Source organism: Hetaerina americana, unplaced genomic scaffold, assembly GCF_022747635.1.
Source record: "Hetaerina americana unplaced genomic scaffold, ioHetAmer1.1.p SCAF_7, whole genome shotgun sequence".
Classification (NCBI taxonomy): Eukaryota; Metazoa; Arthropoda; class Insecta; order Odonata; family Calopterygidae; genus Hetaerina; species Hetaerina americana.
The window spans coordinates 8,541,408-8,569,130 of NW_027287316.1; the positions used below are offsets into that span (position 1 = coordinate 8,541,408).

At 44.4% G+C, this 27,723-nt stretch overlaps 1 protein-coding gene across 1 annotated transcript; it reads right to left on the reverse strand.

The window, feature by feature from the left end:
• Positions 1–5,480: 5,480 nt before the first annotated feature.
• On the reverse strand, positions 5,481–26,710 carry LOC139696526 (actin-5-like). The gene is made up of 6 exons (XM_071595326.1): positions 26,489–26,710; positions 25,739–25,978; positions 22,486–22,624; positions 16,666–16,892; positions 9,655–9,817; positions 5,481–5,707 (listed from the first exon to the last, which is right to left on the reverse strand). The coding sequence occupies exons 1-6, from the start codon at positions 26,708–26,710 to the stop codon at positions 5,481–5,483; spliced, it is 1,218 nt and encodes a 405-aa protein (XP_071451427.1).
• Positions 26,711–27,723: the final 1,013 nt, after the last annotated feature.

The following is a 27,723-nucleotide window of genomic DNA, read 5'->3' on the forward strand; positions in this document are numbered from 1 at the left end:
ACGTGATTATGATACTCAGGACTTGAGGATTTAATTTTCACCAATTTCGTACATCCCATTGCTTGTTCCATATCTTGTTGTTGGTTGAGCCTTTTTCGTTTACGTATGTTATCCATTTGTCAGCTGTTTGTTGGGTTATTGAGTATGCCATTCGGCTTATTTGAGGGGAAGTGTCATAACCTTGAACTCTAAGAGTTTTGAGTGTATAGGACCAATTGGAGCCCCTAGGTATCGCTCTAAGGTTCTAATCACACAGTCAAAATACTTTTAGAGTTGCATTAATGAGAGTTGTTTCTTTAAAAGAATGGTGTAGAAATACTCCCTGATAACACAGTTAAAAGAACTTGCCATTCCACACTACTTAAACTAATCTTGAATGTGTCGGAAGTATTTGGAGCCCAGATATAGATGCTTCAATCTGAGAATTAAAAATAAAAGGGAGATCCACTCGATTTGAACAAAAAATGCTATTAGCAAAGAGTACAGCGGAGTAAATCATTTAAAAAAATTTGGAAACTTTGTGAATGAAGATGGCATTCAAAACGGGAGCAATGCTTGAACTGGTGTGGACTTAATTTTCAATTTCCATCAAAGAACTTGGAATGTATCTAATCTGATCACAGCTATGATTTCTTATTGTATGCAATCAACACTGCTTGCATAATCTTGAAGTGTTGCAGTAATATTGGAAATTCTACTTGGACGCCCACTGGGAATACAAATGCGTCATTCAAGACTTTTAAGTTAAATAGCAATTGGATCTAATAATGGCATAAAGGGAATTAATGTAGCCGTTTTAAAATGGTAGACCACAGTGAGATGTTGTGGGTGATCGAATGTCGAGCTGTTCCATGTAAGTAATCCTCTTTTCTTGATACAGTTAATAATGACAACTGCGTTTGGAAACTCAATGCATAGCAGTTTGAAAAGTTCCTTAAAATAAAGTTACTGAATTACCAATATTTGGAGCTGCACCATAAACATACCATCATCTTGGTTTGCTGGGTAAGGCATGGAATGAAGATGAATCTTGGATTTCTTTTTTTCTGAATGCATTTTAGTTTAAATGGTGAGTGAAGTTCACTCTGAATGATGCCCAGGCCAACGTTGGTCATTTAACTAATGGCTGCTTAGGAATTTCATGTACACAACACCTCAAGTACAGTGAATTTCTTGTTCTTCTGAAGCTTTAGTTCCTTACACAGATTATTTGACATATATATCAACATGAAAAACCCTTCCCTGAGATTGAGGATTATCCCTCTAGAAGAAGGGCCTTCACTGGGCGGGGGGGGGGGGGGAACCAGAAATTATCATTCTTTGAAATGTTTTGGTGCATGTCTTGTGTGTTGCCATTTGCATTACATGAATGTTTCCTTGGAGTTCCCCAGTTTGTAATGAGTTGCCAAGGACCTGTATTTTAGTTTTATAAATTCTCTCCGCTTTTTATTTTGTTATGGAGGGCATATTTCAGGTGAGCCAAATTCTTTGCAATGAACTATGCTGCCTTTTTTCTAACCTTCTAAAATTTTCAAACTTGTTCACTCCGTGATTGTGCCACCCTCTTCGATACTCACTCACTGCCTACTTAAGAATTACATCCCTCCCTTTCTCTAATTTCTATAAATTAAATAGTAAACCTTGTAACTGAAAAGGCTATATGAGAAAATTTAAGTTTGTATTACTAAAATAAAAATTGGAACTGTAAAATGGAATATAATGTGTGGAACGTCTCATCTCATGTTCATGTAAAATATTTCAGTAGGCATAATTTTCATTCTGCTAAAAGTTACACATTCCAAGATGTTGGTTATGTATACAAATCTAATTCTGCAAAGAACACTTCATGGATAAATATTTGTCAAAGGTCCTTCAACCAAACAGAGTTCTTTTAACTCTCCATATCATTAAAACCTCTCAAATTAAGCAGTGCCTTGCTAATCATCTGTTGGTTACTCGAGTTCAATGAAGTGTTGAAGGTTTATAGGACTCCTCTGGTCATGTGGGAATACCTGGAAATGAAAAAGCACCAAAGGAAGCCCTGGGCACACACAAAACCAATTCCACATCGGTACATGTGGAGGATTTTAAGTCTGCCATGCGGAATTAGGGTTTAAACCAGTGGAAGGAAGCTTGGCGGTCCTTGCATAATAATAAACTTAGGGCCATAAAAGCAGTCGTTTCTGCGTGGCCCTCATCCATCCGGAAAAATCAGAGGGAAGAGGCCATGCACTTGAGGATAGGGCACTCTACCCTCACTCACTCGTACATCTTAACAGAGGGAAAAATACAACCTTGCTGCAATGATTGTGCCCTGCCCCTGATGGTGAAATGTCCTTATGCAGTGCAATAAATATTAAAGAGCGAGAGAAAGTTTTAAAATAAATGGAGATTTAGGTAATGTTTTAGGGGAAGACCCCAACTCTTAAATTAGAGTTGCAACCTGTTTAAAGGAAACTGCCCTAATGCGGCAGGTTATGTTGTGGTCCCTTTATTGTTTAATGTGTTATGTTTTGTATATTTATTGAAACTGTATCGAGGTTTTAAACAGAATAAATCGGGGTTAAACTTTATTGCAGATCAAAGTACAAATTACTAAAACTATTCAAAATAGCGTACTTGTGTGCACCCTTCCACACACCGATGGCAGCACCTCTGCCACGCTTCTGGAACACTTCCTCGAAGGCGTCGACGGGAATCTCGTTCAGGCACCTCGTCACAGCCTCTTTGGCATAATCCAGTGGCCCAAAATGGTAATAAAAAGGGGTTGTACTCGGGTCGTACTCAAAAGTACCCATGTCTCGTCATCAGTAACCACCTATTCTGAAATATTCGGGTCACTCTCACAGTGGTCCAAGGCAAGATTGTCACACAAGCTGTCTTCCGACCGCACCATAGGGACCGTCTTGACACACCTTTCTCATGGATAAATCTTCTTTAAGAATGCAATGCACTGTGATTTTCTGAGTATTGCATCCGTCTGCTAACATCCTGACACTCGGGGGACAATTAGAATTGAGCACGTGTCTCACTTTTTGCACGTTTTCATCACACTGTGTTGTTGATGGGCATTCCTCATCGTCAACCTCCTTGCTATTCTCCCAGAACAGCCTGTGCAAGCAGAAAACCATCACCAGGGACATTTTTCCATCTCCGCAAGCATCCTTTACCATGGTCATGGTCTCCGAACCCAATTTCCCGAGTTTAACCCAAAATTGTATCGCATATCATTGCTCAATGGAAAGTGGCATCGTGAATTTGTGACACGACCTTCGAACAGGGGTTCAGTCTAGGAGCGATCCACTGACGGTAACGGCCCGCAGACAACTGATCCGGGTAGTGTTACTTTTACAAGACCCATCACCATTTTTACCGCCACAAATCGTCACTCCAATCGCCCGCTTCGCCAGCAAAAATCGGTTTGGTTACTTTTTTGGGACAGACTCCGTCGAGAATTATGCTTATCTTGAAATACCCATGCTTCACTTCCATGCAACAATGTGTGGAGGAGTACAAACGTATGCTTTTATAAAGTGCTATTTTTACTGTCTTAGGGAAATATTCATTTTTTGACGTACTCTGCGTGCTACCAAGAGCTTTGGTACCGGCGGATTTTCCACTTCTTTTAATCTCTACATTCATCCTACAGTCTTTCATGAACATGTTTACAAGACATACATGAACATACACGTAGTCGATTATTTCGCCACGTCGCGACGCTCGGTATGCGATCACATTTTATATTCTCCTCATCCAAAACAGTTGTCATAGTATTGGACGCATATTCCATCAATACCATTATTGTACACCCGAAAACTTTACAGGGCCCCTTGTAGATTGTATATTCTCTCGGCCTGCAAAACGTCATAGTCAGTATGAAGGAGAACCTAGCCATTTAAACATTGAGCCGCCGTGTTGGTTTTTATGTGCTTTTTTTTAAATTTACTCGAACGTATTGGCCGATATTAAAAAAAAATGACAATACATATGCAGAAGACATAACTCTATGTAGGAGGGCAAAATTCGCGGGATATCCAAAAAATGACTGTGCACATTCATGCGTGGCTCATCGGAAGTAATTTTACTTGGTACTAATACTAAGGTAACCTGATAAGATCCTTCAAGTTAAAACCTCCGTCAATCCTTGACGCCTTCCTCTATCAAATGAAGTTGTGGTAGTTATTCTCCATTTCTGTGGAATAGAACACTATTGCTACAAGTGGAAGGCACTATGCACAGGTTAATACGCGTTTGGGCAATTCAAACTTACAGTAATCAAGGGTCTGAGAGCGCTGGGTCACTGACCGGAAGGCCTGGGTTCAACACCGGTTGACGCCTTCGGGAACCCTCATCTCCAGCCAAACTAGGTGATGTTTCGGATATTAGATCTCCCGGATAAACCAATTACGACACAAGTCAATGAATCCCCCGTTTTATTAACCTGATGGCTGAATTTCACACGCCATCTAGGGCTTAGTATTAGGTAAGCTCGAAGCCTCACCTATCCTCACGAAGCCTCACGTGATAGCCTCACCGATCAAAACCAGCCATCGACCTCATTATTGTGGTCACCACAATTCCCAATGTTAAAAATTGTTAACAAAGTTAATTCCCGATGTGGTTAACAATTCCTACCATCGAGAACAGAGCAATAACTGTTGACTGTGTGAAAATCGTCCTCCCGTTAAATGTTTGGGACAGAGAGCGAGAACTTCGCGCTGAGGAGGTGGTGTGCGAAATTGCGCCCAAGCCCCTTTCCAAGTCACCCTATACCATAGCCCCTCCCTTCAGGGCGACTCTGGACGGCATTCCTGGCACCTTTTTCTTGGCGGAGGAGGCAAGTTATTGCGATAAAATGCTGCTGCATGGGACGGCATTAATCACTTCTCTCGTGCGACACCTCTAGCGGCAAAACACCAGCGATGGACGCCGATTGCCGCTCAGTTGGTGTGGAGATGGAGGCGATGACATAGAGACGAAGGCGCCGAAAGGGGGGCGGGTAATTGCCTGGTGTCCTTCGTAATTACCCCCAATTACATGATAGAACGTGAATATTAGTAACACGTGGTACAGTGGTAAGTTTTGAAAAAATCCAAAGAAATCTTGATGTTTTCCTTATAATAAATGAGGAATGTCTCTTGTATTTTATGTTGTCTTACCATGTACTTTTAGGAATATGAAAACAATTATAAAAAAAATATAACGACTTCTTCCTTTAAATAGCTAGCGAAAATAAAATCATTAAGATGCAATAACAGCCATGTAAAATTTATTCACAGTATATTGTAATTATGTCACCAAGAGCTGTCGATGTCGGACATATTTTCAATTGGATGTGAAATCTTTGGTTCTTGGTTTCGATGGCACAAAACGGAAACATATGCCAGTACCGGTCTAAAACAGCCGTCTGTAAGGGAAGTCGCCATTTGACAAACGTCTCTTCCTCAATTCGAAGTCTTTCGCATCACCTCCGCGTTCCTTCAGAAACACTTCCTATGCACGATCCTGCAGCCGCACTCTTCGTATTCCGCCCGGGTGATCAACATATGCTGGAAGGCAGACAGGGATGCCAAAATGGACCCTCCCATCCAAGTCGAGTACTTCCTCTCGGGGGGAGCGGAGATCACCACCTTGACCGTCGGCCGCGTCAGCATCGACAGCTCCCTCGACAGCCTCTCCGGCATCCCCGGGTACATTGTGGATCCTCCTGGTGGGTGACGAGTGGAAATAACCGTCGGTAAACGCGATCGCATCGAATTTGCGACAAAATGGTGACGAGTGTGTGATTGGAGGTAGCCCGCGTGAAACGAAGTTCGCATAATCCTCGTTAATATTCCGTCCACAAATAATGCCACAGAAAATCAACCAAGCTGTTGGTTTAATGAGGTTTCAATTCATCCCGTACCCTAAGGTACGAGTCACTTGCATGAACTATATATTAATAAGGGGATAGATCCTGATTCCTGGTGCCCCGTGCGGTTTCCAGGGAAGACCTTCCACCGCTCTGATCTTTGACGGGGTTGCCAAAGGCATCGAACCCGAAGCAATTCTTTCGCTTGCTAATCCAACCAGTTCCATCCAATGGTCCCGGCGACCATTAAATATCCTTCATTTGCCTTCTCCTGTCGAATTTTCCTGATTATTTTGCCCTCCCTTCACGACCGTACAATTTGACGTGAACCGCGGAAGACGTGGTTTAGCTCCTGGTGTAACCTCATGGAATCTGCTGGTCCAAACTTGGCTCGTTTTCCTGGATGCATTCTCTGGTCTCATAATTACTGCTTAATCCAGGTGTAATACCCGGAGAGCACCGATTTTGGTACCATGAAAGAAATTTAGAACAAACATTAAGCTCTAATTAATTTCATTTGTGAAAAGGTATTCAAACCATCCATGCTGACCTGTACCCATGCGAGATCCCCATACTTACAACAGTTGAACTTACACTCCTATTTTGAAGTACTGTACTTCAAAATAGGAGTGTAATATACTAAAACTGTGTACTTAATTTATCGTGATCTTATTACTTTCTTAACTACATACACTTTGAAATGTAGAAGAGTAAAAACTTTGCACACGGATACATCGCCATTAAAATTATTTCAAGTGAATCTGTGACGGCATGTGAATTGATATGCACTCTGGAAAGGGGATCCGTCCCATCTGGTCCGGTCGCTTCAAAGAGGAGAGCGGTGTGTTCACGAAATCACGTGTGATTGGCGGGCCGCTGGCGCAAAGATAATTCTCTCCCAAGCCCTGTCAGGGTGTGAGTGCTTGATAAGGGCGAGGGTCAATGCTATCTAGTGCACCTTAGCCAGAGCGTTTTTTCTATATTATTGTTTGATTATTTGTTCTGTTCTAACCTCCCCTTAATATCATTTTATTTTATTTTATTTGAATTATTTATTTTATTTTTTTCTCTCTCACTAATTTCCGTCGCCATATCCTTGGTCCATTTGTAAGAGTACGGCTGGGATTGATTCTTCCCATAATATTCCCACCCACACGTACACTGTGGAAGAGAATGGTATAAATCCATGACAGTTGCTTGACAATATTACAAGCATACATTATGAGGACGATGAGAACATCATGGAAAACAATAACTGAACAGCCAACTCGCGATCATCTGTAGAGAAAACCCGCGAAAAATTATGGTCGCCAAGGGTTATTCAAAAAAAGCGGGCAAATCAAAGATAAGACAGCTTCTAGAGTGGGAAATGTAAGTTTTAACGAGAACCATTGTGATATCTAAAATTGAACTCTGATATCTCAAGAGATTGCAGAAGCGGATATACGAAATTGAAAAATATTAAAGAAGGTCTATGACGAAATCTGATAAAGTGGCGACGGTGACGAGCATTCCAAACGGTGTTATTGCTAACGGGAGACTTAGATGTTTGAATAGAGATTTACCACTCCCGAGCCTCATTAATGCAATGAAATCTTGAAGTGAATTGACCTTATCAGGAGTCCATTAGAGTCATCTCACGGCTTCCGTGATTGCACATTTTGAGTGCTGACATGATAGGGAATTAAAACCTAATCATTGATTAATGCCTGAATTTTTTCATTCGCTGAAGACGATTGCATCAAAAGAACACCTCTTTTTTTATAATTCAACAATTTAGAGTCATTTGCTTTTAAAACTGGGAAGTTTTTTTTAAATATGCCGGTGAACTTGGTAAAAAAAAAGAAATATTTTAAGTTTTGTAATGTTCCTGGCAAATATTATTATTAAAATCCAAATGTGCAGATAGACAGTGCCAGGTTGCACAAAAGTCCCAAATAATCACAAAAGATAATAGATAAAATCAGTCGGTAAAACAAAAGTAAACTTAAAGGAAACTTCCAACCACACAAATCTCTTTCACAAAACAAGAGAATCCCCATCTCATTGACATCAATCAAGCAGCAAGAAAAAAAGGATAAATTAAAAAAAATTAAGCTATTACATATAATACAATACACCACACATCAATCAAATTATTACATATATTCCTTACATCTGGGGATCGAGATGGTGCGGGGGCTAACGTACTGGCTTCCCACCCTGAGGGCGCGGGTTCAAATCCCGGCGGTGTTGAATATTTTTCAGAGGTATCTCGATCCCTACTTGAGGTGCTTTGTGGAGGGCACTTTGAGTGAGTACGCCGTCCGTCGGATGGGACGTTAAACTGCGGACCCCTTGGCGCCTTTCGTAAAGAGTAGGCTAATGCCGACGCCGGGTTTCTCTCCGCCCTTCATCCTTTCCTGTCCATCCCCTATGGCGCAAATGACCTTAGCTGTCGGTCGCCTCCCCTAAAAACTACTACTACTCCTTACATCTTTTCCTAAAAGTATACACTCTGTTGGGAAAGGGCTCGAATAGTTTTGCAAGTAAGGTGTTCCAATTTACAATTGTTTTATTTAGAAAAGAAATTTTTTTTTAATTCGTTCTTTGTGCCCGGCATTTTACCTTAAATTTGCGATCATTTCTCCCCATAAAATTTGGGTTCCCCGCCTCTTTCATAATATCTGCCCAAGCTTTCTCCCCCTTCAGAATGCGGAACATTCCACAAAGTCTGCTTATTTTGCTATCGTTTACAGCTTGTAATTCCTTATATTCCATTGAAAAACGATCCACGGCACAAATACTATAACTTCCGTATGTCATTCAGCGATATCTACGAGACGGCCATCGTGTTAGAAAGACAGGGAACTGAACCGAAAAGAAGAAAACAGATTGCACAAGCAGGTCGTTGAACCGCGTCAGGCATAGTCGAATGTTGTGTCACATCTATCGCTAGGATATAGTCTGTTCGGGATAACCTAGCCAACACTGCTGTGTAGTCTGCTCCGCATGTGGGTCTATAGTCCATTTGGAATCAGGTGATAATAGAGGAGGAGGCAACTATGCTTTTCTCGCATGGGGAAGACTTAATGGGGGATGGGGGTGTTTCTCCCCTCCATCCACTCAGGAGTAGGGGAGTGATGCATTTTTATATCAGTGCATCTAACGTGCCTTAATGCCCCTCCTCGACATGAGCACTCCCCTCTATGGGCGGTATTCTAAACCTGGACTAAGCCCACTCAACCATCCAACAGTCAGTCGCTGTGCATGACGCCCTCATAAGAAGCTCACCTCAAACCCTCTCCTGCTCGACGCCATAACCTGCAGGTTACTGCGAACTCCACCTTTGGTGTTAATTGGAATAATTACATGGGTAAAGATATGACGAAACATGCAAACAGAGCGATGAGTTAGGTATAAAATAGTTTCAGGGATTCATCTGAGGACAGAATTTAATTGGGAATGTAATGGTTTCAGAGTGTGAATCATGGACTATGAGATAGTCTCTGGGAATAAATTGTGGACATAAAGTGGATAATGTGAAGGATTAAGGCATTAGATCCTGAAGACGAGAGACGCATGATGGGAGTAGCCAAAGCCAAAGGAGCATATGCGGCGAAGGAGTTGTTCGCTTGAGGGTATTGTGGATGCAACCAAGGAAGGGAAGGCGGGCAAAGATGCTAAGAGAGATGACCGGAGCATAGACAAAGGACATCCAGGGGCAGAGCAGTGAAAAAGACGAGACAAAACAGGTGGATGCAGCGACGGAGAAGTCCAGAGAGAGTGAGAGAGCACCATTCCTTTGGTGCTCCTAGGGTTACCTGAGAGGACGACGTTGGCGAAGAGATCCTTGCGCACGTCCATGCTACACTGCGTGATGGTGTCGCGCACCATCTCGTGGATTCCAGTCACATCCAGCCCCAAGATATGCGGCTGGAACAGCACCTCTGGGGCACGGAACCGCTCCTTGTCCAACTGGATGACCTATATGTGTGCCAGGAGGAGAACGACGTCACTATCAGTCAATTGCAGCCATCTCCAACCGTAAGTTCGGGCTGATTGTTTCGTGGGCACACCTGGGGCGAGGGCAGCGTATGGTATGGGAGTGTACACGCGCCAATAAGAATCGAGGATTCCCGACAACTTCTCACTGCCTTTGAGAGGGTTTGGTGCAAAAGTGACCCAACCAGTAGGTTCGAAATTTCAATCACCTCAAAAGACTGTTTATTTCATTTGTTATTTTGTGAGGCATTTTTAGCGTAATTTCGTGGAATGCTGCTGTCCCAAATTTCGCGCAGCTGATGCAGTCCGTGCATTTTCATTCAAATGGTCGTAGAAAGAGTGAGCGGCAATAGTTTCTCCTAAACTTATAGATCACTGGGAAAAATTCTCGGCGTAGGCGAATATTTCTATAAAAAATGATTCTAATCATAATGAAGATTGCACATAGGGGTTGTATGCCACACCATCACGGCAGAGGTCCATCCTTCCGTTAGGCGTTGTGTTAGCGTCATAAATAGTTCTTAAAGCGTCTGTTACTTTTATCTTATTGACAAAATTTCAAGATGCCATTTTCTCTGATAAAGTTTGATTATTCGTGTCGATCGAAGCATTTCTTTGACTTTTTCCCTTTGGCGGGATGAGAAATTATGGCTTCGAATCTTTGTTCTATTTCAATTTTATTTAAGTACTCTTTTTCCTTTTTTTGTCAATGTCTTCGCCTTTTTTCTGTATTAAATGTGTCCTTGTACATGTTTTCAATGCATTATTCAAGTCTGTGTGGGTGTGTATATATATAAATTATTAGGTTATCTACCGGATAGGGTAGGTTAGGTTTTGGTATATATATATATATATATATATATATATATATATATATATATATATATATATATATATATATATATATGTGTGTGTGTGTGTGTGTGTGTGTGTGTGTGTGTGTGTGTGTGGGTCGCGGTAGTCCAGTGGGTAGAGCGTTGGACTGTTGACCGGAGGGTCCCGGGTTCGATTCCCGAGCAAGGCACCCTGGGCACCTGCAGCTCCAACCAAGCTATGTGGTTTTTCGGGTACCAGGTCTTCCTGGGAAACCATAACCGGTACAGGGAAAGCAACTGGCCCCCCTACCCTGATGTGTGAATTTCACACGCCGTCGGGCTTAGTACTTGGTGAACTCTACCATCACCTACTAAACCGATATATATATATATATATATATATATATCGGTTTATTTATGTATGTATATATATAATATATATATATACATACATAAATGTATATGTATATGCATTCCTAACTTCACTAACAACTATTTCAGAGTGCAAAAATCATTCGCCTTGACCGGGATCCTTCTCTAATGAACTCCCGCACATGAGGTAACACGTCTTCAATCAACAGCAAAGCCTAGTTATGCATCTCATCAATATACCTAGAATCGAGATTTCTTGAACATACACGAATTCGATGTAAAATGTTTTCTGACGCATTATCCTTGCACACAGGTCAAGTGGATTGGATGGGAAGCATGTCGAATTGATGATATCAAATAATGTGCGTTCCTGACTTGGAGATGCAGAAATAGTTGCATTAGCCATTGTCGTGTCCTAATGATTATTGCTTTGAGCAAATTGACCTCTTTAGATGCAGCACGAAATTTTGAGCACACTACACCATAGATAATTGGTAGTGATTCGAACGATGTTGGCCCTCAGACATTCATCGGTAACAACCGCAAATAGAACCAAGCATTCATCATTTTTCGGATGAACTGTATAAATACGGCCAAGATCATCAGTAGAACGAACATCCGGATGGCCAGGAACCGCGTCGCTTTACTTCCGACGCTGAAATTTCTTCGATGAAGCAATACTATACGATATTACGATAGGGTACTTTTACGATATTTTAATGACGATATTTACGATACTTTTACGATATTAACCACTTGAGCTATCGAGAAAACGTAATTTACCCTGTTTCCTCCATAGCTCAAGTGGTTAAGAGCATCCGCCCGGCAAGTCGAAAGATCCGGTGTTCATGTCCCGGTCTAGGAAATATTTTTACTCTTGTGATCTGTTCGATTCTGCCTTCCCCATCTCTCCTGTGTTCATCCTTTATGTGTGTTCCTATCCCCTTTTCCATGTATCTATTTCTTTGTGAATGAATATTTGTTCGCCATATGGCGGGATTTCGTGTTTGAATTTGTATTTGGCCAATGTGGCTCATCTCTTTCTTCTGGCTATGCGTGCCACGAAACGCACAGTTCCTATCCTTTACGACATTGTATGATTGCTTGCCCACTGTCCTTCCCTCGTGTGTTGTCTATTTCTCCTGTTGTAGGTGAAACAGTCCCTTCACGCCATCTCTTGGCCAAAGAATCGGGACGCTTGGTGACATATAAGACCCACAGAGCTCAGGGTAAATTACGTTTCCTCGATAGCAGGACGTGCTTGTCGTGTTTACCGAGTGTCTGATTTCGCCGGCGTCCGAGGCATCGGCGACCGGGCTTTGGAGAGCGGCACCGCCGGACTCTCTCGGAAATCGAGGTTCCGATCGTGTTTTTTTTGGAGCGGCGGTTGACCGCCTAGTTCTTCCAGAAGCGTGGAGTTTGACTCTCGACTTTTTTCCGCCGGGAAGGCCGTGCTTTCGTTTTGTTTACTGGATCAAGACTGACCTTGACTCCTGGCGTAGAGCTTAGGCTCATTTTTGTTTGCTACCGCCGGGTGCGGCTTGTAGCGGGGAGGGAGCGCCCATGTGTTTTTCCCATTTGGATTGTATGTTCCTTTGTGTGTGCTTTCCTTCTTGTGAATGAATGTGTGCAGAATTTCATTTCCTTAAATGGCTGTGCGCCGCTTGAACACCTTTGATTCTTGCAAGTTGGCGTGAAGGCGAAACCCCCTACCTCGTTGGAGGTCTTCCTCTTCACAATAGAGTCGTTGTGCCTCACACCTGAAGAGATTGTGGCGATACAAGTTGGATACAATCGCCATCCCGAAGTTAGAAACCGAAACTACAATGACTAGGATTTTTGGCAATACTCTGCGGAAACTAATGTCAGTGGAAGTAAAGGATCCGAAAAAGAAGAACACATACGACCCAAAGCTCCTGTTCTCGAATACCGATCTACTAGTAGCTCACCTACCTACCACCTCGCCTAGTCTCACACGACCTCCAGCCCCCGTCTCCGTGACCTCGTCAAATGAGGAGGGATCGCCTTTGCCCCCCTCCCCCCGCTCACGTCATAGACGCCCTTGCCTCGCAATCCTTGCGTCACGGTCTTCAAACACCCCGAGAACCTCTGGTGACAGGTGAGGAGGATGCATCTGATTGCGATTGTTTCCCATCCCCAACAGCTCGCCTCTCGACCCCTTTGACATGGACAATAAAGGAAGCGTCACAGATCCCGGAAGTCGACACACTTACAAGTTTCCCAAAGTCAAAAATCCCACATACCACATCGTCTTTCCCTATTGAGGACAGCCAAGGTGTCTAGAGACGGACCACATGCAACTATCTCCCCTGATTTTTCCCGACCTCGCCCCTTCGGCCGATGACTCCCAGTCCGCCACTCCGAGCCTCCCCGAGGCCACCTCTTGCCCCGTGGTGGCCCCAATCGGTGCTCCTTCGAAAAAGGCCCCCCAGGGAACGCTGCCGAATTACCCCCTCTTCTTGGAGACCACAGCTGGCTCTTCCTCTTCGGACGAGGCCGGGGGGGGGGGGGATGCGGCGAAATGCCGCGCCCTCGCTCGACGACCCGTCGGACGAGGCGCCCCGGGAAGCGGCGAAGCACTCGTCGCGACCAGAGCCACGCTGTCCACGATCAGAACTCTGGTAGGTGATGTCCGGTACCCATTCGGTGCCGGAATTACCTAATTTCTTACAGTACATAATTTTCCATTGCTAGTTACAATCTTCCTCTTAATATCTGTGGACCTTGTCTTCCTTTCTCTCACAATGTCTTTCTTTCACAATGTTCATGGTCAAATGTACATGTATGCGTCTGTATGCAAATGTTTTTATGTATGTGTTTGCGTGTACAAATGTATGTGTGTATGTATGGGTTTGTATGTGTATGTGAAATATATATTATGTATGTATACATGCATACACATATATAAAAAAAACATGATGTACTCATCATCTGTGACCTGATATTATTCATGATGCAAACAAACTGTAATATTCTGAACAGAATATAATAATTATATCACAGCTCAAGTGGTTAGAGCATCCGCCCGGCAAGAGACAAGATCCGGTGTTCAAGTCCCGGTCTAGGAAATATTTTTACACTCGTGATCTGCCTGATTCCGCCTTCCCGACTGTTCCAGTATTCGTCCTTAATGTGTTCCTATCCCTTTTCCTTATATCTTTTTCCATGTGAATGAATATTTGTTCACCATGTGCCGGGATTTTGTGTTAATGTGTGTGTGTGCGTGTGTATACATTTATATATAGATTTGAAAGCAACAAACAATATAAGAACATATAAAAATATCACTCACACGTTATTTCTTGATCATTTCGACGGAATTCAACTCCGTCTTCATCGGAAGAAGTAGAAGTAATGACTTATAACGGTTACGGTTATTCAACACTTCCGTGTTACTTCTTCGAAATCATCTATATATATTATCATTAGGTAATCTACCGGTTAAGGTAGGTTTTTGGATGGACGTAATTACTAATTAAATAATTTGTTACCCCTAGCAAAACACAACATCCTACTCTACATCAGGTCCCTCTTCAGCTCTGAGTACGGTCTTCCTACCTTCATCCCGTCCAACATCCCTATCCTGTTCCTGCCCTTTCCTGGTTTGCCTAACATTCTCCCCTAAGTTACATTCTTCAACATCCCGCTGCCGGTCAATACCCCCTTCAGCCACTTTTCCTGCCTCCATACGATTGCTCCCAACAAAGCCCTCACTTCGCCCACCATACCAAGTACTTTCTCGTTTGTTTCTTCTCGGTCCATTTCACCTTCTCCATTCTTCTCCACACCCCAAATTTCAAAAGCCTCCAGTCTGCGTCCATCCTCCTGCTTCCATGACCACGTTCCGCGCCGTACATAGCTACGCTCCATATCGAAGTTTTTAAGAGTCTTTTCTTAACATCCTTACTCAACAATTTTCAAAGAAACTGCGGGAGATGCCGCAACAGTAACTTTTAACGGAGTCATCCGTTAATGTGCATTTCAATGCAACAATTTCAGAGTGTAAAAATCATTCGCCTTGACTGGGATTCGAACCCAGATCCCTCAATATCCGGTCGAGTGCTTTAGCCACTTAAGCTACCGAGGCGTCCTCTTAAACTCTGAAATTTTGGGGCTTTTAAAGGAACTAAATGTTGTGACGAAATGCCGTACATTCAATGTCATAGGCGTTCGTATTCGTGCGCGACGCGCCACTGTCCACGAGGTTAAAGCCAACTTTAAACACTTATGGTGTTTATACTTTGACACCATCTAGTTCCTTTAAAAGCCCCAAAATTTCAGAGTTTAAGAGGATGTCTCGGTAGCTTAAGAGGCTAAAGCATTCAACCGGATATTGAGGGATCTGGGTTCGAATCCCAGTAAAGGCGAATGATTTTTACCCTCTGAAATTGTTGCATTGAAATCCTTACTCAACGTCCCCGTCATCAACTCCCTCCTCCTTGTGAAAGACTCTTTGCCTAGCGTAATTCTTCTCCTAACGTCCTTACTACTTTGACCGTGTTGGTCCAAAACACTACCGAGATACGTAAATTGTTCAACCTGCTCTAGTTTTTGCCCTCCTATTTTTTTGTTAAGCTTAGCCTTTTTCTTTCTAGAGAATCGCATAACCTTTGTTTTTTTAATATTGATTTTCATCCCACCTGTCCCACTGAATTTCCAATTCACTAAGCAATGCTTGCAGCCCCTTGGCTGACTGACAAACTAAAGCTTGGTCATCAGCAAACCTAACTGATTTCACGAATTCCCCGCCCACCTTCATTTCTACCTCCAATCCTTCCCATGCCTCTTTAATCATTTCCTCTGCATACAGGTTGAACAGCAATGGTGATAATGGGCAACCCTGCCTTACAGGTTCGGCTTGTATTTCTATTAGTAATAATCTATCCGTTACCTTCTCTATGTTGACTACGCTTCTTCCTACCTCTTCATTTAATACTATGGCAACCCCTCGTTGGCTCTCGTCCCCGCCGCTGTATATTATTCTATAATTATCACTCCAGTAATCCCCGCTATCCTTCATAGACCTTAAATATCTATATTTCCCGTTTCCATCTCACGCTTAACATTATCCAATTTCCCTGTCCTCATCATTGTTCTAACATTCCACGTTCCTATTCTAACTAATGTGGTCTTCTTCCCCTGCGTCTTCTGTCTTGCTGCTTCTGGTTTTCCCTTACAAGGGTTTCGTGGGATGACGACCGCGGAAGCCTTGCCTCCCCCGCTGCCGGGCACGACACACGGCCGATTGGGCCGAGCCCCGTAGTTGCCAGGACTCAAAATCTCTGTTTTGTCCATCATGTAAATCTTGGGAATGATAATTGAGGTGGTTTCCCGTTGCCTTCCTCAATAGTGTTTTTAACGTGACACCATCACTTACTGGCCGCCCCACTGTGGTCAGACGCCATTGCAGCCGCCTCACTGAGGGACAGACGCTGCGTGGACTACCTTTCGTCTGGCTCCTAACCTTCGACCATGGCAACCCCTCGTATGCATGCATACATATACATACACATGTATGTATATGTGTATGTATATGTATGCATGCATACATATACATACACATACTAGTATTAATATTATTATTAAGAAGAAATCTACCGGTTAAGGTAGGTTTAACTTAACCGTTCCGTCGGGCAGCATGTATTCAGCGGCCCGCTGCGGTGGGCTCGCCATCTCGCTGTTGTAGTCGAGGGCCACGTAGCATAGCTTCTCCTTGATGTCTCGCGCGATCTCCCGCTCGGCCGACGTCCTCAGGGATAGGCCCACTTCCCGCAGGATGTTCGACAGGAACTCGGAAACGTCACGGCCCGCGAGGTTCAGTCGCCTGATGGCGTGGCTCATGGAGTAACCTGTTCATCCCGATGCGAAAGATGAGAGGCAAGAGGGTCAATTACAAGAAGAGCCGAGCGAGCATTGCACGGTTTGTGCAGCTCTCGATTAACGTCCGAGGCATTACATTTATGCCGAAGGGAATTTCATTTGAATTAAAAATGTGCGTCGTCTTACATTTTTTGAAAAAGAGCAATTCCCACTCAAACGCCTATTGCATTGGGAACACCAAAATTGAGTTTGTAGACTCAATTAAATACGTAGGCGTTACCCTCACTCACGATCTCTCCTGGGTGAAACACATACAGGGACACATATGTGGACAAGCTAACAAAAAATTAGGATTTATTAGAGGAGTACTGGGTAAATGTGATGAAAAGGTAAAAGAGAGATCTTTCGCTGGTTAGGCCTCATTTAGAATATGCTGAAAGTATATGGAATCCTCAGGAAGTTGGATTGATTGCCGACTTGGATCGCGTGCAGCGTGGAGGAGCCAGATTCGTAAAACATTGTTATGATAAACTTAGAAGCGCATCCAAAATGTTAGAGCAGCTAGGCTGGGAATCACTCACGGAGCGAAGGTTAAATTAAAACAGATTAAAACTATCGCATTAATTGGAAGGAGGTCTCTTCAGCAGTGGTGTTGAAAATGTATTATTACCCCCATCTTACTACGATAGGAGACATCGTGATCGAAAAATTAGAGAGATAGTATAAAACAGGTAGAGTTAAGATGTCATTTTTTCCACGAACTATGGTGGATCATAATTACATTGTTCGACCGCAGAAGTGACATGTTCGGGTAAAATTATTCTGGCATGTATTCACCCCCTGCCACACACCCTGGCAATGGCTAGCAGAGTATATTTATAAATAAAAAAAGTAAAAATAAGAGGGCTAAGGTCCTCCCGTATTCTTTTTATAACTACATAAACTATGCTTTTGAAGGGGAAATAAACCAACATTAACTCTTCATGTGGCGAGCAGTGAAAATTAGAAAAAAGGATGTTGTACGCTCAAAACGTGAAAATTGCCCCACGAGGTGAACGAATCGTATTAGACAGCTGTTTCAAATATATTATTTCGCCAAAGATTCTTCTACCTTATTAAAATGGTGAACTTATAACTATTTCGTTGAAACAGAGTCTATGGTTGAGTAAAATCAAGTGTATAAAAGTACTTTTCTTACCTTACAATATCCATGCATACCCTTCATCCCTTCACCTATTGGATAAGGGAAGCCGAAAATGTCTACTTGTTGGATTATCATGGAAAATTACTACTTTACATACAGGATGCGTTCCAAAAGTAATACTTTTATTTTTTTAAAGTAATTTATTGAAAAGATTTACACTAACACTTAAAATTCTTCAAAGTGCTGTCCGTGGGCCTCTACGCATTTTTTCCAGCGACTTTGCCATGACCGGTACGCGCCCTGGAAGGTGTCTTCGGGGACCTCTCGCTCGCACGGTCTTCGTCACGGCTGATTGGATCTCTTCTATGGACGAAAATACGGGTTCCTTTCAGGGCTATCTTAAAGCGAGGAAACAAAGAGAAGTCTGCTGGGGCGACGTCAGGACTATAGGGGGGTGGAGCAGCGCTGGCACATGGTGTTTGGCCAGGAACTCGTGGACTCGTAGCGCGTTGTGGCAAGGTGCGTTGTCGTGATGGAGTTGCCTGGTAGTGGAGATGTCTTATCTCGTCCTGATGAGCCTTTTTCGCAGTCTTTGCTGCACATCCAAGTAGTAGGCAGCGTTAACCGTCTGTCCTTGAGGAACAAACTCTTAATGGACCACTCCTTTACTGTCAAAAAAGACAATGAGCATTGTTTTCACTTTTGATTTACTCATTCTTGCCTCTCTTGGGCTAGGGGGACTGGTCGGAGTGCCACTCAGAGCTTTGGCGTTTTATTTCTTGGTCGCATTCAAAATCCCTGGTTACATCACTAGTGATGACGTTGTCCAAATGATCAGGTTCATTTTCAATACGTTGCAAAAGGTCACTTGAAATTTCCGCTTGTTTGATCTTTCGTGACATGGTCGGCACGCAGAGGTTTACAATAACGGACGTCATGCCACTTCCACAGCTTGGAGAGCACTGAGACCGGTTTTTTGGCAAAGCTTAGCGTCTCCCCCGCCCACTCCAAATAGTTCGATACCACTCCGACCAATAGGAGTGGCGCGAAAAATTTAATTGCATTACTTTTGGAACACTCCGTGTATGCCATCCTTACCGTGTACCATGTATGCCATGCATCATGTGAATCATCCTTATTTCCTTGTCATTCCGTGCTCTTTTCACCTCACACATTCCAAAATATTTCATAAAACATAAGAATCTTATAGAGTACATCTCTCACAAGCCATGAACAAATTGAACGCGCATGTTCACATTACGAGAATGGATCTTCCCACAATTATATTATTAGCAGTAGTTTACCAAATAGGGTAGGTTTTGATGTACCCTGTCACTACACACTACCTGTATCTCTATTAATATGGCAAAAATATCCTTAAACCCCATGGTACATACTGCAGTAACTCATTCTTTAGCTCTGCATACTTTCTACCTCCATACCAAAATTTCAACCAAAATGCCCGTTCTTTTCCTCCCCATGCCCCGCGTTTCCACCACTCATCTCCATGTTGCAGCTTTCAGCATCCCATAGGAGCTCAATACCTCCCTATATCCGCTCGTCCTGCCTTCTTCGAATTTCTCCCAGCAACGTTCTCTCTTCCCCTACCATGCCTAGAGCTTCGTCCTTTGGTTTCCCTTCCGTCCATTTTATTTTCTCCATTTTTCTGCACACCCTCATCTCAAAAGCCTCCAAACTAAGCTTATTTTCCCGCCTCGACGACTAAGTTATGAATCATAAACAACTGCCTAACTATAAACGTAAACTATCAACAACTGTTTTCAGTAGTGCTTTCTTTACGTCTTTATTTAGGTGACGGCCATGCACTCCTGCCTCTCTGTAGATGCTTCTCCAACTAAAGCAATTCTTCTTAAAATGTCACCATTACACCGTCCACCCTCATCCAAGACACGAGACCTTTCCAAAGAAGTGGACTGTTTTACGTATTCCGGATGACGCCTCCCAACTTTATAGTTCAGCTTTGACTTCTTTTCTCGAGAATCTCATTAACTTCGTTTTTTCATGATTGATTCACATCCAATCCATCTATCGCACAGATTCTGAATTTAATGATTTGTCTTGTCTTCCTTTCCGTTCGTTTAAATTTTTTCTGTAATTCTCTACAACCACATCAAAAAGCCTCCTATCTACGATTATCCTCTCCCTCGACTGTCCATACCAAAGGAAACGACTCTCCTTCTCACAGTTTTCACTTATCTTATCCCTGCATCTTTTCCTGTGTTGCCTGTCATCAACTACCGGGTCTCGGTTGAAGATTCCTTACCGTACTTCATTCCTCTTTTTATGAACATAATACCCTGATCAATGCCATCCACAAATTTCCTTAACAAGTTAACTTCTATTTATTGTCCCCCAGCGTTAATTTTAAAGCCTTCCCATTTCGTGACAATATCATAACCTTTTGTGAAACCGCGCTAGAATCAATTATAGTTGCATCCGCTGGGAAAGCTCTATGGGTCATAAGTACAGGCCCTTTCGCCTCGTCAAGTTTGTGGTTAATAGGCAGTTTCAAGCAATTCGATCCGGATATACTTACAAGTGGTTCACACCAAGCATCTCAACTCACTGATTCAGAACGAAAGCCCCCCCACTGACTCCCATGTTGGTGAGCGACGGTCAAATCCTGTTGACAATGCCAGAACATTGCCATTATTCACGTCATGAAATATTTGTTTCGTATGCACAAATGACATTCTTATAGTTCTCATTTCATTCACAGTCTTGTCACTTTCCTTGCTCAAGATAGTTTTTTGTAAATGGTAACGGATGTACAGCATTGGCTCTTATTGGCAGCAGATTCTCGCACGGAACCAAATGTTGGTAATAATGCCCGTCCGTGTCCTCTGTTGCACGCAAGATGGCTTCCCTTCCGAAGAGACCACGTGGATAGCCTGCGATCACGTGGGAGGTCTTTGCAGTCTATTCACAAGCTTCAGGACGCATATAACGCCCGTTTCAGGAGAAAACTAAGGGAAGACTCCACGAGGAAAATCAAGGGAATAATTAATTGGACCGGTCAGGGGCATTATGGGAAAAATTTCTATCGGTGCTTGAAAGAGAATTAATGTGATGGTATAACCATGTGTTGGACCGGCAGCCATCCAAGGTATGTAAACGACTAAAGGGACGCATGAATGAGTAAGAGAAATGTTTTCGCAATTGGGAACAATTCGATGTAACATCCGAATATTAAGGAAGTCGCTGTATTCAACCCGGCCATTGGTTTCATTGGCGAGTAGGGTTGCGGTGACTTCGTACGAGGTCTGTCCAATACATACGCGAACTGAAACCATAGAAACTTAATTTTGCAAAATGTGGTCTACATCGATTTCATCCCCTTCAAAGTAGTCTCCATTCGTACTATGCACTTATTCCATCTTCTTTCCCACTGCTTAAAGCACCCTTAGAAGTCCTCGGCAGTTAAGCTTTTAAGTTTTCCTGCCATTTCTTGCTTCATTGTGTCCACATCTTCCCAGTGATGTTCCCTCATCACATTTTTACATTTTGGGAAAAGGAAAAAGTCACAGGGAGCGAGATCTGGCGAATTAATGAGGATGATCAAGGATCAAGGTGATTGAATGTTTTGCCGGTAACTGGCGAACAATCAATGCAGAATGTTCAGGTGCATTGCTATGGTGAAGGACCATCCATCATGTTCGGTTAAAATAGTGTGCATTGTTGATTTTCCGAAATTATTTTCATCGGCTATCATTCGGACAGTTTTTCGACGATCGGTAAGGACAAGGGACCGCACACGATCAATGTTGTCATCAACGCATGTGGTTGAAGGTCGTCCCGGCCTTGCATCTTCCATGGCGTCTTGTCGGCCATCTTTAAAACGTTTAATCCACTTGAAAACGGATGTTTTCTTCAGAGAATTATCACCGTAAACAGCTGTCAACATTTCAGTAATTTATTGTTAACTTTTACAGCACATCACCAACAAATTGATGTTGATTCGTTGCTCCGCGATATCGTCAATTTTAATTTTCGACAAACAGTAAAAACAACAGAAACTAACATAACTGGCACCATACGCACTGCTCGACGATCCGCCAAGCACATTCGACTCATTGTGTCCTAGGCAACCAGCGCCGCTAGTGGGCGGGGCTATAGTCCGCGTCATGGCCACCAGATTGGACCAGTTCGCATATTTATTGGGCAGACAACGAATACCCGGCCCTATGCGCCGTGTGAAATTCACACATCGACAAGTATTAACAAGGGAGGGCAGTTATTCACAATTTGCCCCATACGGTTTCCCTGGATGGGTCTGGTATTCGAAAAATCACACTCCAGAGGGTGAAGCCGGGGGCGCCATCATTCGGAATCGAACCCGGATCCTCCGAACGGCAACCCTCGCAGAATCCAATGGACCACCACGGCCCATCCCTTCACCTCTTCGGTTCAGATCTTTTCCATGCGGATCTCTGGGGAGGGAGGGGCATTTTACTTGCCTTGGTAGATGGGCACGGTGTGGGAGACGCCGTCGCCGGAGTCGAGGACCACGCCCGTGGTGCGCCCGGAGGCAAAAAGGGACATCACCGCCTGGATAGACACGAATAAGGCCGGCACGCTGAAGTTCTCGAACATGATCTGCAAATATGCAAAGCGTCATCCCCTCGGGTCGCCCATAAATGATGTCACGTATTTTGTCGGAAGGGGAAAGGGAGAGGTTTTAGGGCTTTGTGGAGAAGGGCTTTTGACGTCACCGTATGTCGGATGGAGTCGGACGAGAGGGGACAGTGAAGCAAGATAAAACAAATGCTGGCTGGCCAATACGGAAATCGCATTACCCTTGGAAGGATTAGTAGCATGCTATTATTATTATTATTGGTTAAGTTGAATGTGGCGTTATGTGTAACTATTTGTTCCCGTAATGACCGTTCTCCGTTCCTGAGAGAACATCGAGTTTAACTAAAAAAACGTCTGATTGCAGAAACTCAAAATGATAGTTTTATTTCAACTTCTGGTGGGTGGGAATGCCGGTGGGCTGGAAGAAACCGTGTCGTGCAATGTTGCAGCCTTCTAGCAAATGATTTGAGGTCTAAGATGGACAATTTAAATAGTTTCTGCTCGCGTGACTTCGAACTGAGTAGTTTATTTCATTTTTGTGTAAGGACTCTTGTTGCTGAACAAATAAAGAGTGAAATTGCTACTTTCAATTGTAGGCGTCCTGATCTTCTAACTTCAAGCAAATACTTTGATGATTAACGTCATTGAAATGTGAAACCAAATGTGTTCTTCAAATGAAACACGAGTGCTGCCCAGAAAGTAATCTATGTTTGCGTGTGGCGAGCGAATTACTGGGGCGGGAGCCGAATGCTTGCTGTGGTGACACGCACACACTACGGCAATAATACACTTCGAGCCATCTGCAGTGTTCGGAAGCCCGCGCCACAGTAGCAAGTCAAAATGAACATTACAATCAGAAATCCCGCCAAATGTAAAATCCGTTTTGTGAGGTTTTTACTGGCAATTAACTTCAAAGTTTGCTGACATTCATCTTAGGGAAATTTGTGATGTGAACCGACTGAGTGATGAGTGACAGTATTGTGCGTCAGTGATGTTGTCAGTTTAAGAGTAAACGGACGAGTGTCAACTATGTAAAATCATTGACCATCAGTCAGGTCATCTGTCACGCGGCTAGGCCGACCACTACGGTTCTCATCGTGAACATTGGTGCGGTGGCCATTTTTGAACTGGATACACCACTGCCTCATTCCACCATCATTCATCATTCCATCTGCTTACACTTCATAATGTTGCTTATGAATTTCAATTGGCTTGTGATTTTTTGCCAGTAAAGCGTAATCACAGATTGCACTTCACAAATGGCGGGATTTTTTGCTGCAGCGCAAATGTTAACAGTTCAAAGTGAGCAAAGTAGAAGAACCGCAGTCGGCACACTACTACATTAGGATGAGTACTGAGTTGTCGCAAGTATGCGACATGGTTCTCCCTTCCTGGCTCCTCCGACTACCCACCCCAAGCAATCAACGACGCACTGTTGCAGGTGTACAACAATAGTATTCCTCCCTGGTTTTCCCCAAAACTCCCAAGCAACCAACGACAATGTTTCCAAGCGATCAACAACAATAGTATTCCTCCCCAGGGTTTTTCCCCAAAACTCCCACGTGACCAACAACAATGCTCCTAAGTTGGGTATAAAAGCCCTGATCGCGGGGCGAAAAGCGGTCAGTGGTTATCTGGCGGTGACCGGTAGGGCACGAAGCTTCGGCAGTGTTGCGCTTGTCGCGACAGCGTGTCCTATTCTTGACTCATCTTGGACGAGGGCTCCGCCCAGGTTACGTTCGTCGTGACCGCGTCCAACCTGCCTACACCCTTTCCCAGGTAAGGGTCAGTTGGTTATCTGGTGGTGACCGGTAGGGCACGATGCTTCGGCTATGTTGCGCTTGTCGCGACAGCGTGTCCTATTTTCTGACTCAACTTCGGACGAGGGCTCTGCCCAGGTTATGCGTGTCGTGACTGCGTCCGCCCTGCCACACCCCCTTCCTGACGGACGCGCGTTGGTGTACTGAGGGTCTAGCCATCCATAAATTGCGTATAACTTTGTAAATGGTGCATTTCAACTGTATTTTGTATAATAAACGATTGTTTGGGTAAGACTCGGTGTGGTATCTCTGACTTTCCCCGATACCCTTTGTGTCGCATCAGTTAGGAACGCCCCTTGCGACATATTGGTGTCAGGTGTGGGGTTACGGTTGGACGCGGTCACGACGAACGTAACCTGGGCGGAGCCCTCGTCCAAGATGAGTCAAGAATAGGACACGCTGTCGCGACAAGCGCAACACTGCCGAAGCTTCGTGCCCTACCGGTCACCGCCAGATAACCACTGACCGCTTTTCGCCCCGCGATCAGGGCTTTTATACCCAACTTAGGAGCATTGTTGTTGGTCACGTGGGAGTTTTGGGGAAAAACCCTGGGGAGGAATACTATTGTTGTTGATCGCTTGGAAACATTGTCGTTGGTTGCTTGGGAGTTTTGGGGAAAACCAGGGAGGAATACTATTGTTGTACACCTGCAACAGTGCGTCGTTGATTGCTTGGGGTGGGTAGTCGGAGGAGCCAGGAAGGGAGAACCATGTCGCATACTTGCGACAGAGTGTAGGGACGTTTAGACACCAAGATGGTGGCTCTAGCCTCAACCACTCCCACGCGAGATTGAAACGTAAGTTACTTTCTGTACACCAAGGACACCCACTCGTATCCTCGCTCGGTTTCCTTGGCGGATTAGAATACATTTTGGGCGCTCCATGGCAACCAAAAACGTGTATGCAGTGATTTGACAAGGTGACTAGCAAACTGCGTGCCATATAGAGCTAGAATGCAGTACGCTGTCAGGTCAGAATATTAAGTGGTGTGATTGCTAAGGGTAGACTAAATCCAGCAGGGAATCTCTCTCCGACCTCTTCGTCTATCTCACAATGGATCAAAGGACCTCAGCTGTGGGCTGCCAGCTACTGCAAGCACATGAACACGGACGGCTGTGGGCCATGATCATGAAGTCATGACGGGACGCACCAAGGGTACCAAACGAAAGTGCTCCCAGTGAGCAGTGAACGCGAGACGGCCGAGTGCACCTTGTGGATTTCCTCCGTTTCGCGTGCGTCGGCGCTCGTTTGTTTTTAAGTCGCCAGTGAATTGGGGGAATTGTTGGCCGGGCAACCAGATCGGCGTCGTCCCTCACCTGCGTCATCTTCTCCCTGTTGGCCTTGGGGTTGAGCGGAACCTCCGAGAGTAGCACCGGATGCTCTTCAGGCGCGAGGCGCAGTTCGCTGTAGAAGGTGTGGTGCCAGATCTTCTCCATGTCGTCCCAGTTGTTCACGATGCCGTGCTCCATGGGGTAACTCAGCGCCAGCATCCCTCGCTTGGCCTGCGCCTCATCCCCCACGTAGCTGTCCAGCTGCCACGTCGCCACCACCGGCCCCTGAGGAGGTCGTCGAAAGCCACGTTTTCATGCTTCCCGTTTCGGACTGCGAGAGGGCGAATAGAACGCAGCTCACCGCCCCAACTAGCGGCAGCGAGCTGGAAAATAAATAAATGACAAACGGCAAGCGATGACCGGCCCTCACCGTCTGTCATTTATCAATCGCCCACCAAAAAGTAAACGGCGCGGATCACCGTCGTCTTCTGTTTCCTCCCGACTCTGGCGCAGGCGTGAAACGGGCTACTATGATGAAGACGCAAACATATAGCACAAGACCGGATGCATGAACACAGCTTCAATACACCTGGAAGGTCCTTCTCGGTGAATTGTTGGATTCTCGGACCCCTCGCTCGTTCTCGCACGCGACGAATTAAGAAACCTCGTGGTAAGAACGAAATGTGCCCGAGGAAAGGTCTGCTGCGCCATCTTTGAGTGTGCAGGAGGAATATTGTTTAGAATAAAAGAATGGCCGTCGCCAGTAGCTGAGGGTGTGGTGGCGGTGGCCCTCACCTGGTATCTGTGCCTCCCCACGATGGACGCGAAGCACGCGCTGGGCATGTCATTGCCGGCCAACCCCGCCTTCATCATCCCGGACCCGTTGTCCACCACGATGGGGCTGCCCATCGTCTCACGCAGCAAGCGACTCGAAGGGTAGATGGGGTCCTTGAAGGGAAAGGTCACGTCGTGGGTCAATGTCTCAATCGTGTACGCATCCCTATCGCGACAGTCCATCCCGCCAATTTCAGGACTTGAGCGGAAGGAGCTGAACTAAGTTTTGTTTGCGACAGAAACGCGGCCGTGCGCGGACATTTTCCGCGAGTGTCACTTTCCCGAATGACCGGTATTCCCCACAACGGATTTACAGAATGCATAACATTTTCGAATATTAAATACAGTGGCACAATCAATGAAGCTGCAAAATTGAGATATTCATCTAAGAATAATCATACAAATTTGTTTCCTTCCCCGTCACAGGTAATTTACTCATCTTCCGTCATGGACTTTGAAGTAACACGGTAAGATTACAAGAAATTGCGGGAGATGCCGCGACAGTAACTTTTTGCCTGAGTCATCCGCTAATATGCATTACAATGTAACAATTGCAGAGAGTAAAAATAATTCGCATCACTGTCAAGACGCAAGATTTTGACACTCTGCCATTGATGCATTGCAACACGGATATAGCTCCATCGTGGTTTGATTTTCATCTTATCCTCCCTGCACATCCTCTCCTTCCTTCTCTCCCGTTCATTCTCCAACTTGTTTAGTATCCTCTTCTGTTCTTTCCCCGTTGGTGTTTGTCTAACCAGGTCTTTCATATTCTTCTTCCTGTCTCCCACCTCCGGCGCATTAGTTGCTACGCACTTGTACCCCAGTTTTCCTTTTCATCAATATAGTCCCCGTCTCTGTCCACTCCTTTCTGAGTTCAACTACCCACTTGGTGCCAGTCTTGCCTCTCGTCCTACCCGTTGTCTCCCGCCTGTTTTATGCACACATGATTGATTCTACTTTTCTCCTCTTCTTTTTGGTTCCAGAATCTTCTCCAGCATTTTTATCTCTTCCTTATCCAATTTGAGCGACGTGACAGTCCAGTGGGTAGAGCGCTGCGTTACTGACTCAGCAGGTCCAGGCTCGATTCCGGGGTACGCCTGTTAATGCTCTTACCTTTTTTATTTATATATACCCTGAAAGCCACCGCCAGTGTGTATGGTAGGGGGTGAATACACACCAGAATAATTTTACCC

Excerpts from the sequence above, each read along its gene's own strand:
- LOC139696526 (XM_071595326.1), bottom strand. The coding sequence starts at position 26,710 with ATGGACTGTCGCGATAGGGATGCGTACACGATTGAGACATTGACCCAC. Across the intron at positions 22,625-25,738 it reads ACAGGGAGAAGATGACGCAG|ATCATGTTCGAGAACTTCAG; the intron begins GTGAGGGACGAC and ends GCATATTTGCAG. Across the intron at positions 16,893-22,485 it reads CACCGTGCCCATCTACCAAG|GTTACTCCATGAGCCACGCC; the intron begins GCAAGTAAAATG and ends CGGGATGAACAG.